The sequence below is a fragment of the Misgurnus anguillicaudatus genome, chromosome 2 (assembly GCF_027580225.2).
Source record: "Misgurnus anguillicaudatus chromosome 2, ASM2758022v2, whole genome shotgun sequence".
Taxonomy (NCBI): Eukaryota; Metazoa; Chordata; class Actinopteri; order Cypriniformes; family Cobitidae; genus Misgurnus; species Misgurnus anguillicaudatus.
The window spans coordinates 40,816,939-40,842,204 of NC_073338.2; the positions used below are offsets into that span (position 1 = coordinate 40,816,939).

At 39.1% G+C, this 25,266-nt stretch overlaps 1 protein-coding gene across 2 annotated transcripts in view; it reads right to left on the reverse strand.

Moving 5' to 3' along the window:
* Positions 1 to 25,266, reverse strand: part of LOC129442895 (single-stranded DNA-binding protein 2) — a 111,433-nt gene that overhangs the window by 61,249 nt on the left and 24,918 nt on the right. For both annotated transcript variants that reach the window (XM_055203210.2, XM_055203209.2), the window contains exon 4: positions 22,352 to 22,436. In XM_055203210.2, the coding sequence (XP_055059185.1) occupies positions 22,352 to 22,436 (85 nt within the window). The remainder of the gene's footprint in view (positions 1 to 22,351; positions 22,437 to 25,266) is intronic.

Genomic DNA, 25,266 nt, shown 5'->3' on the forward strand with positions numbered 1-25,266 from the left:
TCTATAGTCTGAATTTGATGCAAATACCCAGAACACCCCAGCAATAGGACATAGCAACGCCTTGGCAATGTGACTGTGAGTTTTTGCACAGGCAGGCATCACTTTTCATCAGGAAAATGATTTATAAATAGCCTTTGAGAGCAAAAAATGGCGTCATGGCATCCTCACTGCAGCTGGCAAATAGGCACTTGCATGTCATTGGGGCAACCGGCTCCAGCATCTCTATGAATAAATAAAAACACACCTCAAAATATCCCAGCAGGGCACCACAGCACATACAGTTTTATCACTTCTTCAGTTTCTTGGAATTTCATCCCTTTCTTCTGCTGTTCTGGTGTGTGTGTGTTATAGAGAGTAAGGCATTAAGGGGGATATGTTTTTATTTTTCCTTCAGAAGTTTAACCCCACCCCATTTTCTTTAATGTTCCTTTGCCTTCCAACTTCTGGATTTGATTTGAGGTACAGCCCGTGTACGTGCGCACAACCAAACTTCTTCAAAACAAATCTTTTGTCATCATCTCTAGCCTGACATTCTGCAGTTACAGGATATGGGTGCCGATAGCCAAGGGTACAAATTTAATGAGCAATGCAAAGGTCATGGGTTCGATCCCAGGCAACACACGGAAATGTCACTTTGGATAAAGTGAATATAAAACGTAAATGTATTTATGTTAAGTCTAAAGGCTCTTTCAAAGCAGGATTATAAATACTGTATATGCAAAAAAGCACACACAAACAACATAACAACATGTTCCTGAAAATTACCATAAAAACCTATAAGCCTCAAAGTGAAGAGACAATTTAAAAGAAACCTCTTTTTAAAAATGACCATTAAGTTAATTTACTACCATTAATACAGTAAAATCAAAATAAATTCACATTGAATCATTGAGTGCAAAAACTCTGGAAACGTATGGTAGGTACTTCCCTCAACGATTACCATGATAAATGTAAATAGGAACAATGACAGTGTAGACCCCCAGGCAAAAGATGGCCTACAGTAAACCAGAGACTTTAAGACCCTGGGTAGAGTGGTACCTCCTCTTTACATGCTCGCACACACATACACCTCAAAAAAATTCCAGGCTCTCCCTCCCCCTTCTTTCTTTATGCTAATTCTGTGAGTCCCATGAGGAGGAACAGTCTCTCTCTCTCTCTTACCCCGTTCAAACACCCCCTTTGCCAATAGGGGATGGGTGTCAGCAGCTTGCAGAAGCTGTTGTCATGGAAACGGGTCCTGTCTGCACTCCGTCCCCCAGGCATCCCAGATCAAGAAGGCAAAGGGGGAAAGAGATAAAAAGAGTGACATGAGACATAAAGAGTGAAACAGAAAACCGATATTCAGCCGTTTTGAGATTAAGATAATCATCTATAAAGCTATAAAGTCTATATAGCTACTAGCTACTGTATGTCCATCCATCCATCCATCCCTCTATAAGGGTGCTTGATATATAATATATGATATATAATAATCACCTAAAGGATTATTAGGAACACCATAATATTACTGTATTTGACCACCTTTCGCCTTCAGAACTGCCTTAATTCCACGTGGCATTGATTCGACAAGGTGCTGAAAGCATTCTTTAGAAATGTTGGCCCATATTGATAGGATAGCATCTCGCAGTTGATGGAGATTTGTGGGATGCACATCCAGGGCACAAAGCTCCCGTTCCATCACATCCTAAAGATGCTCTATTGGGTTGAGATCTGGTGACTGTGGGGGCCATTTTAGTACAGTGAACTCATTGTCATGTTCAAGAAACCAATTTGAAATGATTGAGCTTTGTGACATGGTGCATTATTCTGCTGGAAGTAGCCATCAGAGGATGGGTACATGGTCAGAAACAATGCTCAGGTAGGCCGTGGCATTTAAATGATGCCCAATTGGCACTAAGGGGCCTAAAGTGTGCCAAGAAAACATCCCCCACAACATTACACCACCACCACCAGCCTGCACAGTGGTAACAAGGCATGATGGATTCATGTTCTCACTCTATTTACGTCAATTTCTGACTCTACCATCTGGATGTCTCAACAGAAATCGAGACTCATCAGACCAGGCAACATTTTTCCAGTCTTCAACTGTCCAATTTTGGAGAGCTTGTGCAAATTGTAGCCTGTTTTTCTTATTTGTAGTGGAGATGAGTGGTACCCGGTGGGGTCTTCTGCTGTTGTAGCCCATCCGCCTCAAGGTTGTGCGTGTTGTGGCTTCACAAATGCTTTGCTGCATACCTCAGTTGTAACGAGTGGTTATTTCAGTCAAAGTTGCTCTTCTATCAGCTTGAATCAGTCGGCGCATTCTCCTCTGACCTCTAGCATCAACAAGGCATTTTCGCATACTGCCGCATATTGGATGTTTTTCCCTTTTTTCACACCATTCTTTGTAAACCCTAGAAATGGTTTTGCGTGAAAATCCCAGTAACTGAGCAGATTGTGAAATACTCAGACCGGCCCATCTGGCACCAACAACCATGTCACGCTCAAAATTGCTTAAATCACCTTTCTTTCCCATTCTGACAATCAGTTTGGAGTTCAGGAGATGACCAGGACCACAACCCTAAATGCATTGAAGCAACTGCCATGTGATTGGTTGATTAGATAATTGCATTAATGAGAAATTGAACAGGTGTTCCTAATAATTCTTCAGGTGAGTGTATATTATTCATATCTATGTCTATATAGCTACTATATGTCCATCTACCCACCACCCATCCATCCATCTCTCTTTATTCATCTTTTTATCCATCCATGCATCCCTCCACATTTCATCCATCCCTTTATCCATTCATCCATCTATCCATCCATATGTGCATTATACTTTGCCCTTGTAGATTATAAGAAAGAAAACATACAGAGCAAAAAAACTGAGGGGAGGTCTTTTAACATCCAGCTTCCCAAATAACGGTACCCAGGAGGAGTAGACAGATCACTCATCACTCTGTTACATGGGTAAACGTGTTTCTCTTTCTCCACCAGCAACCTTTTGGCATACTGTATGGCTACCTAAAGTCATTTGAAAGAGCAAAAGGGGTTTCCTGCTCTGGCTTAAGGGAACTATATGTCATGAAAGAGCATGAGAGATGTCATTTTAAACTCCGAAATACACAAAGATACGACAGGGATGTGTAGGAGGTCTAGCCTCGGGAAAAATAACAGATGTCTTTGTCTGTTGCCCTCAGACTCTCATTTAGACTTCCATTACGTAAACTTTGATACTTGAAACAGTTGTTTTTGCCCCTCAGCGCTGAGGTAAAGCAAGGCAACAAAAGCACCTGTGCTAACTTAAGTCACTGTGTTTCCCTTTACCAAGTCTGATGCAATACCGGTTGCATTAACTGCGACTGATAACGGAGAAGCTGGGAGGTCTTGCACGAGATAACGGATGACTTTTGCTTGCATCTGGCCGGCTCATCTTTGCCGTAATTGAACCAATCAGGGTCTCTGGTCCCGAGTCACCTTCTCTGTCTCCATCGGAGGAGAAACAAGCGAGACTGAGCAAACAACAGAGAGAAAAGGGGAGGGGGCAGCCGAAGAGAGAGATAATTCCCTCTGTGCCTCATCCAGATTAAACTGGCTCTGTAATCTGCTTGGTTTTCACCCCTCCGTCCTGAGATCAGCGCGCGCATGCAGAAATCACCGCAAGTCGGGCCGGGGGATGAGGGGGTGAGATTTACATTATAAACAAACCGCACGTGTTCCAGAGACTCTGACATAAATATAAATGAGAGGAGAGATAAATAAGGAATGTGTGTATCTCTAAAACAGCAGAAGCAGGATGGGAAGCCAGGGGACCAGTGAAGAAAACCGTGTGGAGTGTGTGGGCTCCTATCGTAACAGGAACGAGGCGGGAAAACGCTCTCGCGGTGTCAGCCTGATGGTGTCGATGACAGCTGGGCTGAGCGGAGGATGTGAGGAGGTGACTGCTTCACACTGCTGCCAGATAAAGAGAGAAGAACACAAACACATCACGCTGCCAGTGGGTGGATGTGTGCGTAGTGGAACCAGTAAATCACGCTCGCTGGTGGGAAACACCAAACACGTAAACATACGAAAGCTCAATGCAGTCCCAATATGCCAATGCATCCCATCAAATGGGGGTGTGTGCACGTTGGGTTAACATTTGTAAAACTTTGTGTGCCAAGTTACAATGAATGTGAGTGAGGTGTGCCTGATGATGGTACTGACGAGATCACCCAAGGTAAAGCAGGTCCATCGTATGATTTAGTATGCATACTTATGTACAAAACGATGGGTAATGACGACATGTGCAGCAGAAGAACAACTATCCAATCAGCTGTCAGATTTAGTACGTTGATCTGTAAATGGCATCACAGTTTGTAAATGTTGCTAAACAAGTCAAAACTGGATAGTGGAATTCAACTAACTTCAAAAATCAACAGTGGTTCCACCTTCAGCAATCTGAAAACCCTGGAAAAATCATATATTTGTGACATTTAAATGTAAAAAAATTATTTTGGCTATCTTTTCTTTCGATTTTGATCTATACGTTGACCTCTTTGACATATAGCTGCTACCAAGAGTAGTAAACAATACAATGTACACAAATGATCCAATGCAATGATCCACCAATGGCCTCCGTGGGTAGTGTATTAATAATGCAAGGAATAAAAGACTTTGACCAATAAGGGATGACTTTCCAAACACAAAGCTATATATATATATAGATAGATATATATAGATATATATATAAATAAAATATAGCAATACATAATACTATATTACTTCAATTCAACTGTAAAGTTTATTTCTATAGTGCTTTTCACAATTCTGCATTGTTTCAAAGCAGTTTGACAGTAAATAAATATTAGTAATGATAGTACAGACATAAGAAAAAAAGAAAAATAAGTCTGCGCCGAAAGCCTTGATGTAAGTGCGCCGACATATAAAGCAATTGCACCTATGGCATTCCAAGTTTGATTCCGGTCTATAACATCCTTTGCCGATCCCACTCCCCATATCTCCACCCAACACTTTCCTGTGAACTCTCTACTACTATACTATCCAAATAAAAAGCATAAAAGCTCCTAAAATATAAAAGATAAATCACACATACAGAACACACTGAAGCACTTTTTCCCCAAAAATTATTGTGGTATGCAAATATTTGAAGAGTTTGGTTCCAAAACGCGATAAACGCCATTAAAAAAAGAGAGTTACCACCAATACCAGTATTGTATCAGGTCAATATTAAAAAGTACATTCTTAATTTTACGCAAAATCCGATATCCGCCATGTTATTCTGTCTTTTTTCCCAAAGTGCGATAAACGTCACTAATCCATTTCTGCAGAATGCAATAAATCCGCTCAACAAATCACAACGCACCATTCCACGCATTGTAAACAATAAGGGCGGCGCTTTGAATACACAGAGAATCCTAGTTTTCCTCATCTACTTTGTACTTCGTGACTAACAAACAAACAAAAACAAAATCATACTTTGATGGCATTGATAAACCTGTGGTGGTTTTCTGTGGCGGAAGAGACACGTAAGCCGAATAATTTATGCGAGAGGCACACGGGCGACATAAAAATGTCGGCTGTTGCTCGTTCTCCCGACAGCATCAAGCTTCTGTCATGCTAACACATTGACCCCAGGGGATCTTATGAAAAAGTTTTTTAATAAATCTTTGAAAATCAAATTATGGATCTGAATTTATGTAATTATAACCCAAAGATGCTATGTGAAAGTTTGTAATAGGAAATTTTCATCTCGTCACTTTCTTGGTATAGAAAACACATTTTTATCAAAATTAGTCAAAATGGATTTATTGCGTTTTGGAACCAAACTCTTCATTTACATACCACAGTATTCTGGTATTCCAGTGTACTTTAAAGAATTACATGGTTTAAACTGAACATATTACACAACTGTGATACATTACTGGGATATTTATGTGGCCTGTGTGTGCCATAGAGGATAAATTCCAACAACAATATCCTAAGATGACAGAAAGCCATCATGAGCCAAGGACGTATTCAGACCCTAAGAACAGCAGTCTTTTACACATTAACGTTACCATGGACACCATACCGAACCTGTGCATGATGCACATCCAGACATGGACAATTTGATCACGTCTGCGTGTGTTAGATCTGTTTATACCGACGCAAGAAAAGCCACGTTACATAGCACCCCAGAGGCCACAAAATGAATGAGAAGATGTCTGAAACTGCAGCGAGGCGGCGTTATGCCTTCCTCAGTGAGGAAGACCCTCATTAATTCTGGGGTGATGCTCACAGAAAACAGCAGAACTGAAAATATCATCTAGCACAGCAGAAAAGCATTCTTCCAAGACAGTAATGGCAAGATTTAAAAAATGGATCTAAACCTATTTGCGGAATAAAATCTTCATTCCTTTGAATATTAAAATCCCCCGTCCAGTCATTATTCTCAACCAAATCTCAATGCTCATGATATTACAAGAAATTAGTCTGAATGTCCTGGAGATCTACTGTATTAGATTTTTAATTTACATTTAAGTAATATGGAGAGAGAATATACAGTGCAGAGATAAGGGGTTAAAAACGATCTGAGACCAGACTTTTAAGTCCAAATAAAAGTCATGTCATTAACTAATCGTATTTTCTCCTTGAAGTTGTCTGTGACCCCTATACTATTTGGTTGAATTAACGTTTTAAGTATCACCATTAGTCCTGCACAATATATTAAAATTATAGAAAAATATTACAAATGTGTACATTGCAATATATTATAGCAATGGTTTGCAGTAATTTAACGTTTTTTTCTCACACCACATAAAACGTAAGCACGTCAGACATTGTTGCGTCAGAAGCAAGGTTTTTGTGATATTGTCGATGTTAAAATGGAGACAGCAGAAAGGTAAATGCATATAAAGCCTCCTATGTTTCTGCCAATGCTTCATTAGACACAGCAGTTTCACCTCCCACCCCTACAATGGGTTTAATGGTGCACTGGAACAATCCTTCCTAAAATGTATTAAACTTTCGTTTACAAAGACGTGAAACTCACCGAGTGGCCAGGGGCGCTCACCGACCCGCCCACACAACAATCGCTGCAAATTACGCACTCCAACAGGTTTTATCGTAGTTTTTGCCAACTCCATTGACTTGTATTTGATGTGCTGTGAGGTACGGTATTACTCCGCGCCGGGAACGTTGTTTGTATTCTTGCAATTGGCAAAGGCGGATTATCGCCACCACATGGGCTGGAGTGTCTATTATTCAAGCTTTCAGCGGAAGAATATACGGGTGTGAGGCGTTTGGAAAAATAGGTCCACAAGTTAACAACGAATGCTAAAACACCTGTTGGAAAGCATCTTTTGCAGCGATTCTTGTGTGAGCATACCAGTGAACACCCCCGACCACTCGGTGAGTTTCACGTCTTTGTAAACGAAAGTTTAATGCATTTTAGGAAGGATTGTTCCAGTGCACCATTAAACCCATTGTAGGAGTGGGAGGTGAAACACAAACACCCGAAAACTCTCGGGGCAGCCGCACACGTCGAAATTTCAGTCAAAACCGTTCTATTTCATCATAAACAATCTGAAAACAGGGCTTCAAGTGTAAAATACCAAACTTGTCCTTTAACCTTGCAGCACGTTTTCTTAAAAATGCGATGGAATATGCAGGATATTTATGCAATTTTATGCAATGAAATTGCGGGAACTTGCCAAAAATTGCGGGAATTTGACAAAAACTGTTTGCAGCTTTTCATCGATGTTCACGTTGCATAATTACGTCACTTCCTAACATTCCCATGACAACAAGGGACATAGCTGTGCATGTGTCAAGTAAATGCAACATTTTTTCAACTTTCTGTTAAGATATTTTTGACTAATATGTGCTACAAAAATGCATGGATTATGAAATCATGCAAGCCCTGCATATTTTGCGAGCAGAAATCTGCAACTTATGACGCCAAAGTGTGGCGTATTTAAAAAATGCGGCTCCCACATAAATAAGCAGACTTTGGCTGATTATGCATTGAATCATGCAATCGCAAAATCACATTTTTCTGGAGGGACTGATCCAGAATTGCGGCTACACATTTGGCGGTTTCTCATTGGACAGTACAGCCCTGAACAGTACCACGCAGCTGGGCTCAGTTGGCTTAAAGGCATCACTTGCACGCAAGAGTAAGCTAAGCTTGCATTTATCAATGACGCTAATAGTCACAAATCTCTCAGACCAATCAGTACATGGGTTTTTATCAAAATGTGAATCTTTTCAAAATTCGCAAAAAAAAAGAAAAATGCGAATTAGGTGCATTTCCATTAAAATGTTCGAGCAAATTAGGTAGTATTGGTAACCTAGTGACCAACAGTAAATAAAACAAGGGACGTTTAGAAAATGGAGACAGGACTGCATTTAGTTACGATTTGGGAAGTTATAAATATATACTAGCAGTGCAGCTTGTAATTGCTAAACTAAATGCTGTGCACAAAAAAGAAATGCAGAATTTTTGATGAAGGGACTAGCAGCAAGAGCATTGCGATGACGTCGAGCCCCATATATGGAAAAGACAATGACAGCTGATACAGCTAGACAATCAGTCACGTGGGTTGAATGTATGCTACGTCAGAATTTATTCGGCAAATGCGTTTCCGTCTCTCATTATTCACTTTAACTTTTCAAAAACCACCTCAAGCGAGCTTTAAAACCATTTTTGCGAATTAAGGGATTTTTATTCACAATTTGGCGTTTCCATCACTCGTTTCTTATGCGATACTTCAAAATGCGTCAATGTGATGGAAACCCAGCTAGTAAGGTACAAAAAATTGAGGAGGTACAAAAAACACCCATTTCAAACACCTTCACGCAACGTTTTAGAAATTAATGCAGCTATTCTGGAAAACAAAAAGAACTACAGGACACACAAATTGTACCTGAACAGACCCTTTTACTGTTTGTACACAATGTTGACGTAGCAACATATGCGCACGGATATTGGCAATGGAAGTATGGCGAGAATCAGCAGCATGTCAAGCTACACAAGCGGATTAAGCAACACAGAAAGTTATTTTAAAACGTTGACTTTATCAAATGGTATCGGGCTACCAGATCCATGTACTATACAGTGGATAGAAGACGTTAGCAGATGGCCAAATATGTAATATATAAATATTGAAAATATACAAATATTAGTGCAACCATAACCGCAACAACCAGACATTTTGATACTGGACACGTGGGCTGTAAAAGGGGCTACAGTGTGGACAGTCAAGTCATTCAAATCGGACATGCACAAAAATCTGATTACAACTGACAGTGTAAAAGACCAAATCAGCAACGGCCTATCGACGGACTCCGAAACAAAGTTAGCAGATTCATATTGGAGTGACAGATTCATGAATGATTTTGTCAGAGAGCTTGTAAAGTCAATGATCTGCTCACAGTAACAATCTCAGAGTTTTATTAACAGGGCTCAAGCCATCTGACAACTGAAATTACAATCAAACACTCAATTCTTGCTAATGCAAGATCGATACGAATTTAGACATAGTACGCTCAATTAGGGTGCAACAGTTTGTGTTGGTTCATCTCTATGTTTCCTGAAGGCAGAGCAGCTCGAAGCATCATGTTTTTAATCGCCCAAGGCGTACTGCTCTACATTACAGCCGACTCACTTTATCCATGTAAAATTGGCAGAGAGCTCCAATGGCAATTGGACTATAACTAAAAGCATGAATTGCAAAACGTGTAAGCCCTGTGGCACAAAATCTGTCAATACAATGCTATGGTTAAGGCTAAGGTAGATGGTCATGCCAAGTCTCCCAATATCTGGCTTGGGTCCACTCAATGCACACCTCAACTATAAAAGTTGGGCGATTTGAGATTTACCAGATTTTATATCATATATGGTACTCACTAAAACAGTGGGATTGTAACATAAAAGGTAAGGTCAAAGAGATAGGATCTGATATCTTTATTTTCAGTTCACTTTCTCGTTTATGCCTCTCCCTTTTTTCGTTCTCACCTCTCCTCAGCCTCCTCTCACACTGCAAGGACGACAGGTCAGGCAAAGAAAGTGGTGTGCTGCGGTTTCGGTGTGGTATGGAATGTAAATGAGGTGTGTAGCGAGACCTGGGACACGCTCTCTTACGGACCTCCGCCTGAAGTGTAGCCGTACCACAGCTGTGTCTAACCGCATCTTCATTTCAGCCCTATCCCAACCTGCATCTGCATTGAAGAACAGCCACTTGTAAATCTGGCTGGTGTGTTTTAAAATATTTTGAGTGTAATAGTGCTAAAACTAAAAGCCTGATAAATAAATGAAAGTGTACCTTGCAAAGAGGGGAGGTAGGTCTACAAGCTTATTAAAATTGTTAAATCACAGTCTGGTGGCTACATTTGGTAAAGTAGGTATACCCATTATTGTGCACTATGCTTTACATAAGCCAATACCACATAGTTTCAAATGTCCCTGTAGTCGATCTATTTATCCCTTAAAACTAGATATGAAAAACTTTTACATATATACATGACAATAATTTCTATACATGCTTTAAAACTGCTTGAATGTAATACCCTCATTTAGTAGAAGCGGATCTATGAATATGCAAATTAGTCTCCGCCTTCACTCTTTCGTATGCGTAAATAGATGCTAATTTCAATAATTTTAGACACAAAACTGCCAAGTCCGGTTTCACAATGCATACGTGAACTGCACGTTTGCAACACATTGTTTTTAGCGCTTCACTTCCTTTATTTATAGTGCTGATGTTAACAGGTTAGACTATTACACACTGAACGTGAGTTCAGTTCAAAAGTGATGATGGGATCGGTCACGTGTGTGTGACGTAGCAAACCAAGGCAATATTAAACTGCGGAAATGAGATGTCTTTGAAACAATCACACTTTATGGATGAAATACTAATGTGTTGAATGATGAATCTGCACATGGTTTGTCCTAAAGCATATTAAAAACACAGCATAGACATATAAATGAAAAAAATACCTAGATTTTCACCATAGTGGGACTTCTTTAACCACATTGGTGCAGATTTGATTTAAATCAACAAGATAATCAAGGTAAAACGATTATTGTGCCTCATTCAATCGGGATTATGATTTTCCAGTAAAAGGGAAGCACTATGGGAAAATAGTAATAGAGACGAATTGTGATGCAATGAGATGAAGAGCCTGCATGCTTGAAACGTCACAAGGCATTCAAAAGATTTAATTTTTTTTTTTTTTTTTTTGGTGTGGGGACTTGTAATTTTCTCATATGATTTTTTTAGTCGAGCACCCATGCGAGGTCGATCTGCGGTGCTTTTGTTTTCTTTGTTTTTGTCATTTAATTTTGAGTGAAATACGACCCACAGACTTCTTAATCACGCATCCAAACAAAATGTATTTTCGACCAATGAGATTTCAGCATAAGCCAAAAGTATTTTTCTTTTGGGTGAAATATAATCCACAAATTCTTTGGTGTTTGTCACACTGTATCCTTTACAACACTTAAAATAATGCACATTACTACTGGTTATGCTGGGTGCAAGGGGTGCAAGTGAAGAGTTTGGTTTCAAAATGCAATAAACGCCTTTAAAAAAAAAATTTTTACCACCAAAATCAGTATTCTATTTGGTCAGTATTAAAAAGTGTTATTTTGTCATCTTTTAATAAACGCCAGTCCTCCTTCTCTGCAAAATTCAATAAATCCGCTCAACCAATCACAGCACACCATTCCACGCATTGCAAACAACAATGGTGGCGCGTTGAATACACACGGAATTCTAGTTTTCCTCATCTATTTTGTGCTTGATGATCAACAAACAAACAAAAACAAAATAATACTTTTGATGGCATTCATAAACCTGTGGTAGTTTTCTGTGACGGGAAAAATAACGGAAGCCATCAAAATCTAATAACTTATGCGAGAGGCACTTGGGCGACTGAAAAATGCTGGTTGTTGCTTGTTCTCCCGACAGGATCAAGCTTCTGTCATGCTAACACATTGACCCCAGGGGATCCTATGAAAAACGTTCCTTTATTTTACTCAAAGTCAACAAAAATCGAGCAGGACCAAAACATTTTACAGCTGATCGCTGTCAAAAAGTTCAGCGACGACGTCCCAAGGATGACAGCAGCAATGGCAGTGTTCTTAATATGACAATCAGTGTATATCATCACTAGTTATATTCATTTAGTTGACATGGCAAAGATGAATGCACATTTATATATTGATTTAATAGATTTATAGCATTTTGAAAAAAAAACTCAGGGCTCGAAATTGCGACCATTTTGGTCGCATATGCGACCGAAATTTAAACTGTGCGACCTTAAAATATATTTGGGAGCATTTGTGCGACTGCCCATTTTGTTGTGACGCGAGTTGATTGTGATTCTGCGTGCTGGCGCTGTCCCACGTTCAGTGTTCTCTCCAACGATACATAACCAATCAAATTTCACCATTAAGTTCTTGCGTTTAATGAAGACCGCAGATTGGCTAATATGAGCGTCAGTCATTCCTTGTTGCCTTGAAGCGCGGAAATGTGAAAAGACGAACGCGTGGCGAGCATGACGAGAGCGAGCTGATTACAGCCAAGGTTATTACTGTATTTTTTGACGACGATCCGGATTCCAATGTAACTCCACCACCGAAAAATACGAGTTGACGTTAAACCTTTCAGAGAGAGTGACTTAAAGATTTCGCGTGTCTCCGCTATGAAAATGTAACTTACTGTGTTTACTGTAAATCCTGTAAAACGGCGTTAATGGCGGAATCAAAACATTTTAAGCGCCAGACGTACCTTGTATAAACATGGCGAAAGTGCCAAAAACACAAGACGTGTCATGACAAGTGTGTTTATTATTGATGGAGACACCGACCTGTCTGTCAAAGTGTGTTTGATGGTGTATGTGCGCATGCGCTGGTGAATGGACGTTCGACAAACATCCTTGTGGTCCATGTTGCTGTGGAATACGACAATGCTGATGGTATGTTTTTGTTGTTTTTTTAAAAACATTGCCTATTTAGTAGTAAAAGCATCCTGGTAATGCAGTTATCAATACCAATATATATTAGCCTTCTATATTAGGGTCACTTTTGTAATGTCACAATTAATCAGTGTTTTACGTGTTTGCTAGATTTTCTATGTAATCTTAATCATGTTACCTGTAATTGTTAAATTATTATTGCTGCAATACTATTTCAACAGCATTTGGGTATTAATTTAGGAATTTATGCAGCAAAAAATAAAATAAAATAAAATAGAAGACCAACTTTTAAATGCTGGCCATAGGACGTGTAAAGCCCGGTGATGGTGTTTTATTTTTCACAAAATAAATCTATTAACATTTACATTGTAGTTGTGGTGCTTTTAAATTTTTTGATGGATGCGCCTAAATTTTTGCTGGTGCTCCTAACTCTTTAAAGTTGGGAGCACCAGTGCTACCAAATAAAAAAGTTAATTTTGAGCCCTGAAAACTATTGCATTTTGCTGACATTTTTTTTTTAATCAGTTTTTATAATAAATCTTTGAAAATCAAATTATGGATTTGAATTTTTTATGTTATTATAACCTACAGATGCTTTGTGAACGTTTGTTACAGAAAAAAGTGGTTTTCATCTCGTCACTTTCTTGGTACAGAAAACACGTTTTTACCGAAATTAGTCAAAAAGCATTTATTGCATTTTGGAACCAAACTCTTCATGTTTTTCTGTAGCTCAGCTGGTAAAGCATTGCATTAGCAGTTTAAAAGATCATGGGTTTGATTCCAGGGAACACACACACTGATAAAATGTATAGCTTGATGTAAGTCGCTTTGGATAAAAGCATCTGTCAAATGCATGAAAACCTAAATGTAAACTGTAGATGTAAACCGATACGTCTGATACACTTGTGCCTGTGATCTCAGCCCTGGTGGTTTGACAGCAATCATCTTGCTGGGTTAAAGGAAAAACAACAAGCATCATACTAGCTTTTCAATTATAAATATTTCCTCTCAACGCACATGTTATTAATGATTGCCTTGTTTGAGAGTAAACAAATGCAACTTGTGTCAATAATGTAAGAGAGCGACTGGAAACCAAGTACCGTGTTGTGCTGCCATTAGACTAAGACACGGTGGCGGTACTCGGATAAAAGAGAACACGTAAAACATGCATGTGCCATCTAAATAAGAGTCGAGTGTTATACACAGATGTACAGGACTCGCTACCCTCACGAAAAGACGCCTGGTGTAGGCTGTGTGTCCAAACACACACACACGCGCAGCATATGCAAACACGCCCGAGTGTGTACACGTACAGGCACTTGTACGCACACAAACACACAAAGGAAAAACAAACTATCCAAGGACTCTTCTGATTCAGAGATGCCCAGCTGGTACTTCAGTCTAGTTTACTGGCGGCATCCGTTGCAAGCTGCTACCAGCCAACATGCTACAACAGAACCAGACGCAAGCCTTGCCAAGAGTGTCCTGCCAACAACGCCTGTCAACAGCACCGGAAAGAGAGAGAGAGCATTTGTGTAAAGGGGAAGATTCAGGGGCAACTGGTTTCGGAGTGACTGAGGAAGAAATGCACAGGATAAAATGCAACGTTGATTTTTGGGGTGGTCTAGCAGTCCCAGTCCCTGTAATAGGTTGCATTCATAAAAAAGAGAGCAGGCATTTAATGAATGATAATAGTGAGGCAGAAATTACATCCTTTACTTTTAAAGCTGAATTAAAAAAAGAATGTCATTTCTGCAATGGATTAACAAGAATGACTGGGCTTCATTCATAAAAAAAACAAGCAGAACAAATTGTGCAAAACCATTAACTACAGTTGCATGGATCCCACTGTTGAAAATAAAGCGTTAGTCCCAACCCAAACTCATGTTATTGGTTAAACCAGAATTTGACATGCCAGACCGCTTAAACAGATGCTTGACATGTTTCCAAGTGAGCAACAGGGTTTAAACTCAGGACTAAAACCTACAAATGCCTTTTTTTGGGTTTCTGACAGGGTCTCAACATAGCCATAATCTTAAAATATTTCAACACACACATACTTTAAGATTCAAACATCAGGATATGATCAAAACAGCCAGGAAAACTGTGTAAGCTGCCTGTGCATCCAAAAAATGCCATTGTTTTGACACGACACACACGGTAGTAATAACCTGATGCTGAGCGGTTCAGAAGTGTGTGCACCACCTCGTCCAATCAAAACAGACAACACGGATCATGACTAATCTGCATGCAGACCATATGCACACAAAAAACTCCCCTGCCTATTTGCGCAATATAAAGTGTCAAGTAAACATCGGCATGTTAATGAAGGATCTTGTTTCACCATTACAATACACTGGGTATGCCTGCCCACATTGGCGCACAATTTTGGTGCACAAAGCTGGGTATTAAACATCAAATAATCTAAACAGCATCTTATTTAGACATTGATACAATACGTCTGTCATGCAGCTACACAAGGGAATCCAAATTTTGCATAAATACATAGAATTAAAGTGCATTCAAAAGTATGTTAAAATCTTCATGCAAACAAAAAAACATATACGTCTTTACATCCTGCGGAAGGTCTGGATCAAATATTAACTACTGGGCATGCTCAGTGGGGCCCTAAACGCCTCACTGGATACAAATAAACAGCCAGCGGCTTTAACTCTTAATGCACAAACATCTTTCAGATTTGTTGACTAGTAGGGATTCTTATAAACATCATCATTTTTCACAATTTCCCACTTCTTTGATGTGCATGTGTGTAAATGCTTAATTCCTTCAAATCCTTCATTATTATTATTCCTGCGTGTCGTCATATCGTCCACACTGCCTCTCCTTCCCCCAAGCCAGGCAGCGAACGGCATCATGGGAAAACGGCAAGATTACCCAATCAATCTTCCCATGAGAGACAGAGAATGTTGGGGGAGGAAGACAGCTACACACACAACCAACAATTCTAATATACATCTCCACATGTACAATTTACACATTTTAAATCGGCTACCTTAACATGGACACCATGGCTTTCAAGATTTAAAACCTGGATAAGCATTAACCTGAAGAACAAAAACTACAAGGTACACCAAAATGTGTATAATAGCACTATAATAGATTAAAATAATACACATAAACATGAACATATAAATCACACATGGAAAGGTTTATACATGCACATCTTCCTAAACAACTGATAGCATTTGCTTCTCATTCGCGCACACCAGGTTTGAAGCAGGATGGCATTTGGGTGATGGTTGACCAGTTCACAACCAGAGTAATTTTTCTAGATAATGCTTTTAAAGTTTGAAGTACATTTGTCTAAACTTGCAAGATCGAACTGTGGTCATGTGATCCCACAAAGTGCCATCCCATGTAAACAAGCTCTATGCCACTGACATGGCTGAGCTATTCATCTTATCTTATCTTTATTTATTCTTCACCCCATTACAGCATCTATGTTATATTCATGGTGAGAACTGGTTAGTTCTTGATCCAAGAAGTTAAAGGAATACTCCACTTTCATTAAAAAATCCAGATAATTTACTCACCCCCATGTCATCCAAGATGTTTATGTCTTGCTTTGTTCAGTCAAGAAGAAATCAAGTTTTTTGAGGAAAACATTCCAGGATTTTTCTCATTTTAATGGACTTTAATGGATCTCTACAGTTTCAATGCAGTTTAAAATTGAAGTTTCAATGCAGCTTCAAAGGGCTCTAAACAATCCTAATCGAGGCATAAGGTCTTTTCTAGTGAGACGATCAAAAAAATGAAAGTACTTTTAAAACACAATTTCTTGCTTTGCACTAGCCGTGTAATGCCACGCATGGTGTATGTGAAAGTACCGCTCCGGTGTTTCTCCAGTGTGGATAAAGAGGACCGTTCAGACGTTGCTGTATGTGAAATGCGACTAATTAATGTCTTTGTGTCAGTTTATTGTTTAAAATGGTCCCCGTGTGTTTCACATATCTAATGCGTGACCTTCCGATGTAATACGTAAGGTTGCAGTGTCGCGTCTCACACATCCAACATTTTCCTATTTATATGTTGTGATTTGAGAAAAATTTTGGCATTATTTTGTCACTTATTGGAAGCAGTATGCTAGCTGGAGCCATTTACTTCCAGTCTGTGTGCTAAGCTAGGCTAGCAGCAGGTGCATCAGACAGAGTTACGGCACGCACGAAGATGAAAAGGTATGTATGGACTTATCGATATGGTGAATAAGCTAAAGTCCCAAAAAGTCGACGTGTTCCTTTAAAAGCACTATGAAATTGTAATATGAGAAGACGAGAAGTTGTGGTTTTAAAAAGTTAATTCTTTTGGTGAAATGACAATCATTTTGCTGGACAAGACCCTAAAGTGCAAGTTATAGTTGTGCGTAAGGTCTACGCCGTAGGTTATCCGTAGGCTTTGCCTAGCACTGCATAGCCAGATGCCCACGTGGCCAAAGTCTTAACTGTGCTACTGTTCTACATGATCGCAACCTGTTTGGTTCAGGAAAAAGCTGCATCACATTTTGTCATAGGCATTTCCATTTGCGACGGCGAGAACAAAGATGGCCCAAGTTGAGCCACTACCTGCTGAGCCACTGTATTCATCTTATAACATTACATACCATATAACTTTAAAAACTTTATTCAAATTGATTCCTTTAGTGCTTTTCACAATTGTGCGAAGTTCACAACGTTGAAAAGCAGCTTTACAATTATTACATATGAAGAGAGGCAGTACAGACATGAGAATAAACAAAGAAGCACCCACCGCTACCCTAGCTTAGCACAAAGCCTGGAAGTAAATGGCTTTTAATGCCATTAAACCAGCCATTAATGCCAACATTTTCCTATTTATATGTTGTGATTTGAGGAAAATGTTGGTGTAATTTTGTCACTTACTGGGAGCAGTATGCTACCTGGAGCTATTTACTTCCAGTCTTTGTGCTAAGCTAGGCTAGCAGTGGGTGTGTCAGACAGAGTTACAGCATGCACGATGATGAAAAAGGTATGTATAGACTTATCTAACGCTAGGATATACGGTGAATAAGCTAAAGTCCCAAAAAGTCGACGTGCACTATCAAATTTTTAATAAAATGTATGTTAGCGATACTGTCTGTAAAATTGTAATATAAGTGTCCATAGTTCTTTCGGTGTAAGCTCCAAATAGGAAAAACAAGTGGAAAGGCAAGAACCTCTAAAATCACATCTAAACATTCATATATCTTGATAAAAATGATCCTGAGCTCACATTCAGGGCGAGCATTAACATCAGGCGCCCTCAGACCTTTGCCAGATCCAAGGTGTGCAAATATGTTGCGAGTCATCTGCGGCAGCATTAATCAACACTCATTAAGAGTTTTACAACTCAACCCCAATGGAAAGACAAGAGCAACCCGACGGATTTGGCTTTAGAGGTGTTGCATCCCAAAATTCCATCGCCATTGCCAAGACACCAATCCCACAAAATCCCTGGATTAGTCCTCATCCATTCCCAGGATTAGAGGATTAGACCGTTATATTCCATTATCTCCCCCTATACCGAGAGGATTCCTTACTGTCTTGGTTCAACGAAGGTGTGGGAAATGCAGGCCCGTGAACCAAAAACGAACGTGTACACAGCACAGGCAACTATGGAGCTGTGACCTAACACAGGAGCAATGGGATCGCAATAAGAACATGATAAATCACTGAACTCAAGGACACCCTAGTAGCCACAAAGACCTTGCCAAGACAAGCACACATGATACAGCTGCTCACAACACACACACGGTTAGACAAGACAGAGGAAACAGCAGCTTTAAAAAGACAGCTCATCTATAAATTACTTGTTTTCTTCCATAAAACACACAAGGAGGAATTTAGCAGTACGTCTATGAAAGTGGATGGGGACTGGGGATAATCATGTCACTACTTGCTTTGATGATAAGGATAACAGCGATGATAAAGTTCTGCTAGATATCTCAGTGTTCAAGACATGACGGATGACAGAATATATTTTTTGGGTGAAAGATGGGCATCTTCAGGAAAGCCGAATGAATATAGCGAAACAAAAATGTATCATTCGTATGGGAAATTGAAATATTTGCACTTCTAATGAAAAGGCTTCTGAAATTTAATCATGTTTAACCAAGTCGTTTAAACAAGTAATATACTGAAGATCAATGAGGGACAACATGTGTGAGTAAAATACTGTAAATCACCACCATGGAAGAAGTGGGTAAACACTCCCCTAATAAAACCAAATCAAATATTTGACTAAAACGCTTTCAAAGTCAGTGTAATGGCAGTAGGCAGAACAAAATCGCTTCAGTTTCCTTCTACATGTTGACTTTAACGCCTGACTTTAAGCAGATATCAGTTTCTGTCCGATTCCCTTGCAATCCTCAAATACCACCAGTCCATTTCAGCTCCAGATAAACAGGAGGTCAAAGCCTCTGACTAAACCCTAATCCTCTTATTTACATAACTTTCTCATCACAATAACTCTTTCTGTCATTGCTCGTATACATAAGCTTCCTCAACATTTAAACATAGTAAGACTGCGAGTAAAACTGGCGTCTGTCAGTAAAAGGGAGGCGAAGGCCTGGGACTTAAAGGGATACTCCAGCCAAATATCAGCATTACCCCATGATTCACTCACCCTCATGCGATCTGAGATACATATGTTCATCATCTTTCAGATGAACAAATTTGGAGTTACTTTTGTATAAATTTCCTTGCTCTTCCAAGCTTTATAATGGGGAAAACAGGGATCAGGGAACAACTTCTGACTTTAAACCCCAAAAGTGAATTCATCCTTCACAGAGGTAATTCACACACCTCCAAGGGGTTAATAAACGTATTCTGTGGGGAAAAAAGGTCTTACACGATTCACGCAAGAGTTTTAGCATAGTAAGTGTTGTTTGCCCTAGGTACGTTCCACAGTGACTCTCATAAATAACACACGTGTCCAAGATGGTGTTGTTACCGGAAGCTAGTTATTACAGTTGATAAAATTAAAAAAATTTATATTTTTCTTACAAAATCGCATCGATTACCCACAGAAGACCTTTAATAACCTCAGTGGTGGCTTGTGGCTTCTTTCCAAGAAGGCATGAATGCAAAACTCATGAAAGCATCGTCATACATGGATGGTCATGTCAAAATACTGTATGTGTTCTGTGCGTCATGTGATCCTATGTGCATCGCATGTCATGTCACTCGCGTTTGCTAGATACTCGCTTAATCTCATGTGTAATCAAAGATAGAGTGTAAGACATGAACATGACTTTCCATGAGGCACCGAACACATATTTTGACATGATGTGCCACACACATTAAAGGGGTGGTTAAATAGTATTTCATGCATTCTGACTTATTAACAAAGTTATAAAGTTGTTTCCTCATGCTAACGTATGCAAAGTGTCAGAAAAGGCGCGTTACAGAGTATTTCTGTGCCGAATGCACTTCGCCAGGGTTCGTACAAGTTTCGGAAAGTTTTTTTCCGATTACGGGTCCAGCTGACGGATCAGGGGTTTCTATACATATCACTTCTTTTTATGGGCACTTCCCCTGGAAAACCCCGCCCACCCGTCAATCAGCGGGAGACGCTAGAACTTACAAACATCACATTACGCGACAGCTTTGTTTGATTTCAAATGATGGCACGAAAGAAGAAGTGTGTTTTTTGATGTAAGGAGAAGAAAGCCAGCCTTATGGAAACGATTGATATAGTTTATTATCCGGGGTAGCAGCGGAGTTTTGCGTGTGTGTTTGATGCACTGCATTTCACTGAAAAGTCCCAACCGGGTCATAAGTTACATGCGGTAAGTCAGACTTCTGTCTTATGTTGGAAAATGGCGCATGCATATTATATAAATGACACGAACATGTAGTGAATCATAAGTTAAACAGTGTTGTATAGTGTTGCATGACTCGTACTCACTCCTCCCGCTGTAGTAACTCCTCCTTCTTCATTTTTTCGTATGTTATCGAAAAGATTTGGTAAAGCTAATCTTTCTTTTATAAATCTGATTAAACTATAAAGGATGTCATACGACTCTATAGGTACTCCAGATTAGCATCAGAAATGCAATAAACAGCGTGTGTTATGTGAGCTTTAAACCCCAAACACATTTTCCGGCGGCCATCGATTAACCCCTTTGGAGTCGTGTGGATTACCTCTGTAAAGAATGAATGCATTTTTGGGGTTCAAAGTCAGAAGTTGTTCCCTTTTACCCGTTTTCTAAAGATATAAAGCTTGGAAGAACAAGGACATTTACTAAAATAACTCCAAATGTGTTCCTCTGAAAGATGATGGGGTCGGTCAGTCGTATCTCGGCCCGGGAGAGGGCTAGAGACTCCAGGGTCGGCTTGTTGGAAAATGTAAAGGAAGGGAAATGTAAAGCCTGAAGAGCGAGGGCCTAGGACTTAGGGGACTATGCTGGGGGCTGAGCCTTAAGGAAAAAACAATATTGCTCGACCACTACTTAAAAAATGTATGGCAAATTTACAAAAACGCTTACATAGAAAGGCTAGCAGTCAAGTGGTTTGAAGCTTTTCAAAAGCAGAAATGTGAAGCTTGAATTTTTTGCTAAAGCACTTACATAAATTCCTCAGTAAAATGTTTGAAACTTGAACTGTATAGTTGCCCAAATCATCCTTTTGAAGTGGCGCTACTCTTTTAGGTAGAGCTTTGAACAGCTAAAGTTCATAAGCAATTGTATCACACCAGTCTCATTTCAACAAGTCTTCCATTTAAAAGCTATGATTATATCTGCATTTAAAAACTTGACATTCTTCACTTGAACAGATATCTGTGCAACCTTAAGGAAGATTTTCAGTCTGTCAATCTCTACTGAGCAGTCAGTCTTGGATTCTCTCCTGCGCGCGTCCCGGCTCGGCAACAACAACAACAATAACTGACATTTCATTATGCCTTCTGTGTTACTGAAATATTACATCTGTGAATGCAAAGCATTCAGAATGTTAATCAGATTACATGTCTGTCAGTATAAATGAAAGAAGCTGAGCAAATCTGTGTTCGCCGAGACGTGCAGCGCACATCCCATACTCGCCTTCCCAATTCAATTCTGTGTGCGTTTTTAAAAGGAAAACCAGGAAGAAATATGATCCGGAGCGAGACACGTACACACGCTGTCCGCAAAGTGCATCTAACCCCCACTAATTCGTGTAAAAACGCTATTTGGCTCGAGTTAATCTTTCATTATGTGCTTATGGAGGGCCTTCAGAACTGTTGATAATGCATCCAGTGGTGCTTTGCTAAGCAAATTTGCCATGTGTCATTCAGTGGACCATTACATCATGCGCTCACAGATTAGATTGCATCTCAATTGGACAAGAGGACGAACCCCTTGTCCACCCAGTTCGCCCTAGGGAAAAACAGATTGGTAGGCCTGTCTGTCACTCACGTAGTCGTGGAAAGCCTTGGCCTCGCTGGAGTGCTCGCAGGTCTCACGGCGGTCTGGAGCGGCGCAGTACAAATCCCAGAATACACTGCAACAGGACACATAAGAAAATGGGACAGTTATATACAACACAATAACCAATTATACATTTTCCAGTTTTCAGCATTTCTTTTTTTTCTTTTTTGTGAAGATGTTTGAAACATTGCTACATTGTAATAAAGTGCTTTATGAAACAATTTTACTCATAAATGAAAATTTGGTCATCATTTATTCACTCCCAATCAGTGGCGGCTCGTGACTGCTCTTTGAAGGGGCGCAAATTCAAAACATGTGTTTGAAGTGTCATGTGCTTTGCTTGTGTTTTCAAAATATGTGTTTGTTGTGTCATGTTCACTATGTGCATCACGTGTTTTGTCAAAATAAGTGCCTGCTGCACATGCCTCTAGACCGTTTATGATAAAAGAGACGCTCACATTCACAAAATACACGCAAGACACTCCCTTAACAGTAAACTCTGATTATTCATGAGATTATGCGAGTATCTGGCAAACTCGAGCGTCTTCTTTTATCATAAACCCTTTAGACACGTCTGCAGCAGGCACTTATTTTGAAAAAACACGTAATGCACGTGACACATATTTGAAATTACGAACCACACACATGACGGGCTACATACATGTTGTGACGAACTTCGCACCGTGCACCCTCGAAAAAAGAAGTCACCGGCCGCCACCGCTCTGAAGTTGTTACAAAGCTGTACAAAATTTGAGCAATGTTTGTAACCCAACCGTTTTTGACTTCCATGGTATTTTTCTTTCCTACTATGGAAGCCAATGGTGCTTCTGCTTCCTGCTTGATTGCAAACATCTTCCTTTGCCTTTAACTTAATAAATATAGTAAAATATAGCCAGCAGGTGTACACAGCTTAACCATTTAAAAAATAGTGAAAACCGAATGTAGGACAGTATCATTATATCTCAACTGGTAAAGCATTGCGCTAGCTGAACAAAAAGGTCATAGGTTTGATTTACAGGCAACACGCAGAGTAACAAAAAAGTTTATGTATAGAGGGTATGCATTGACATCACTTTTTCACGTGACCACGCGAGAGCTCGCCCGGTTGAGTGGGAAAATGTTTAACAAAATGGCTGGTTTTCATAGCGGCAGCTGCGAAAATGGCAGTAAAACTGACTATTATCATCTTAAATTGAATTTAGTTGGACTTGATAGCAGAGGTGGACAATACTTAGTTACATTAGTTACATTTTCCAATCATCTGTGCTTTATTAGGGTGTTTGTATTGGGAAAAATTTTACTTCACTACATTCTAAAGCATAATCATACGGTGTATTCTTTTATATTGCATATTAAAATTTATTTAATATCTAATTACATTAAAATTGTGTACTTTTACTTGAGAGAAAGTACTTAAATATTAAATGTAAATCATACATTTTTATTTATGAAATGTAAGAGAGTTATAATTATGATAATCTGCGTTGTACACTGTAAAAAGTAATACCTAGATCTTACTTATAAAAAGTGAGGCAAGTGACTGCATGGGAAGTTTTAGGTTGAGTCAACTTGCAACCTTTTTTAAGTATATTGAACACACTAACATTACTTAATATGAATTCAATAAAATTGAGTTGAGTTAACTAATTGTACTAGTATTACTCAGTTAGATAAACCTACTTTTCTTGGTACAGGTAACATATTTATGGTTAGTTGTTGTTTTTTATTCCATGAGATGAGGGCATGAAACGTTTATTCAATCAACGCACCCACTCAGTTTAGTTTTGGGCAGCTGTAAAGCGTAACATACTTCAGTATGCAGTCTATGCACAAGCACCAGTCTTCTGAACAATGGTAACTACAAAACTCAAAGAAGAAAAGAAACTCTTCCAAATATCGAAGATAAATGAACATTAAACACTAACAAGTCTTTCTTTTTAGTTGAAAACAAAAAAAAACGTTTTAATTCAAATTTTACTCTCCAAATGCAGTCCCATGCAAAGCATGCTGGGATCTGCAAGTCCACTGCCTAGTTAGTTATGTTTACAAAAAAATTCAGGTAATTTTTACACAAAATTATTAAGTTAATTTCTTTCTTACAAATTGAAATGGATTATACATAATAAAATTAAGTTGAATTTACTCAATAATGTGTTCATTTAGAATTACTCAAATTATTCCAATTTTTATTTTATTTTAACTCATATTTTGATTTAAAAAACAAGAATTTAAAATTTTTAATACAGTTTACTCAATTTATTTTTGTTAAATCTACTAAGGCACAGAAACACTTTTACAGTGTATGTTTTCCAAAGAAAAACACTGATAAAATACAAATACTTGAAAAATACTTTTAAGTAGAAAGTAAAACCTCTGGTTGATAGTGACCCTAGCAACTTGTCAACCCACCTGTGGTCAGTGGACGTTGGCATGAATTATCAATTTACTTCTCCTTTCTGTGTTTTTGGTAATCTGTAAACGATAGCTCCGAATTGTTGTTAATCTGTTAGTACAGTCTATCGCACAACATCTTTTCCCATTTCGACGCGTTTTCCCAGTGTGTTCGCTGATTTCACGCTGTACTTAAATGCTGCGCTCTGTCTTTTGCCACTCAGTGGGCGTAACCGCAGTCACTTTCGCCGAAGGTGACGTCACGTGCATACCCTCTATTGAATGCACTGTAAGTCACTTTGAATGAAAGCATCTGCCAAATGCATAAATGCAATGCAATTTCGCATTTACTGAATAACCTAATAGAGGCTTTTCTCATATGGATACATTAGCAATGAAGTTAACTACAATGCCCTTATGAATAAAAGTCAAAACTGTTCAAATGAAAACTAGAAGAAACCTCAAAACCAAACAATATTTATAAAATCTGCTACTGTGCCATAAACTGCGCA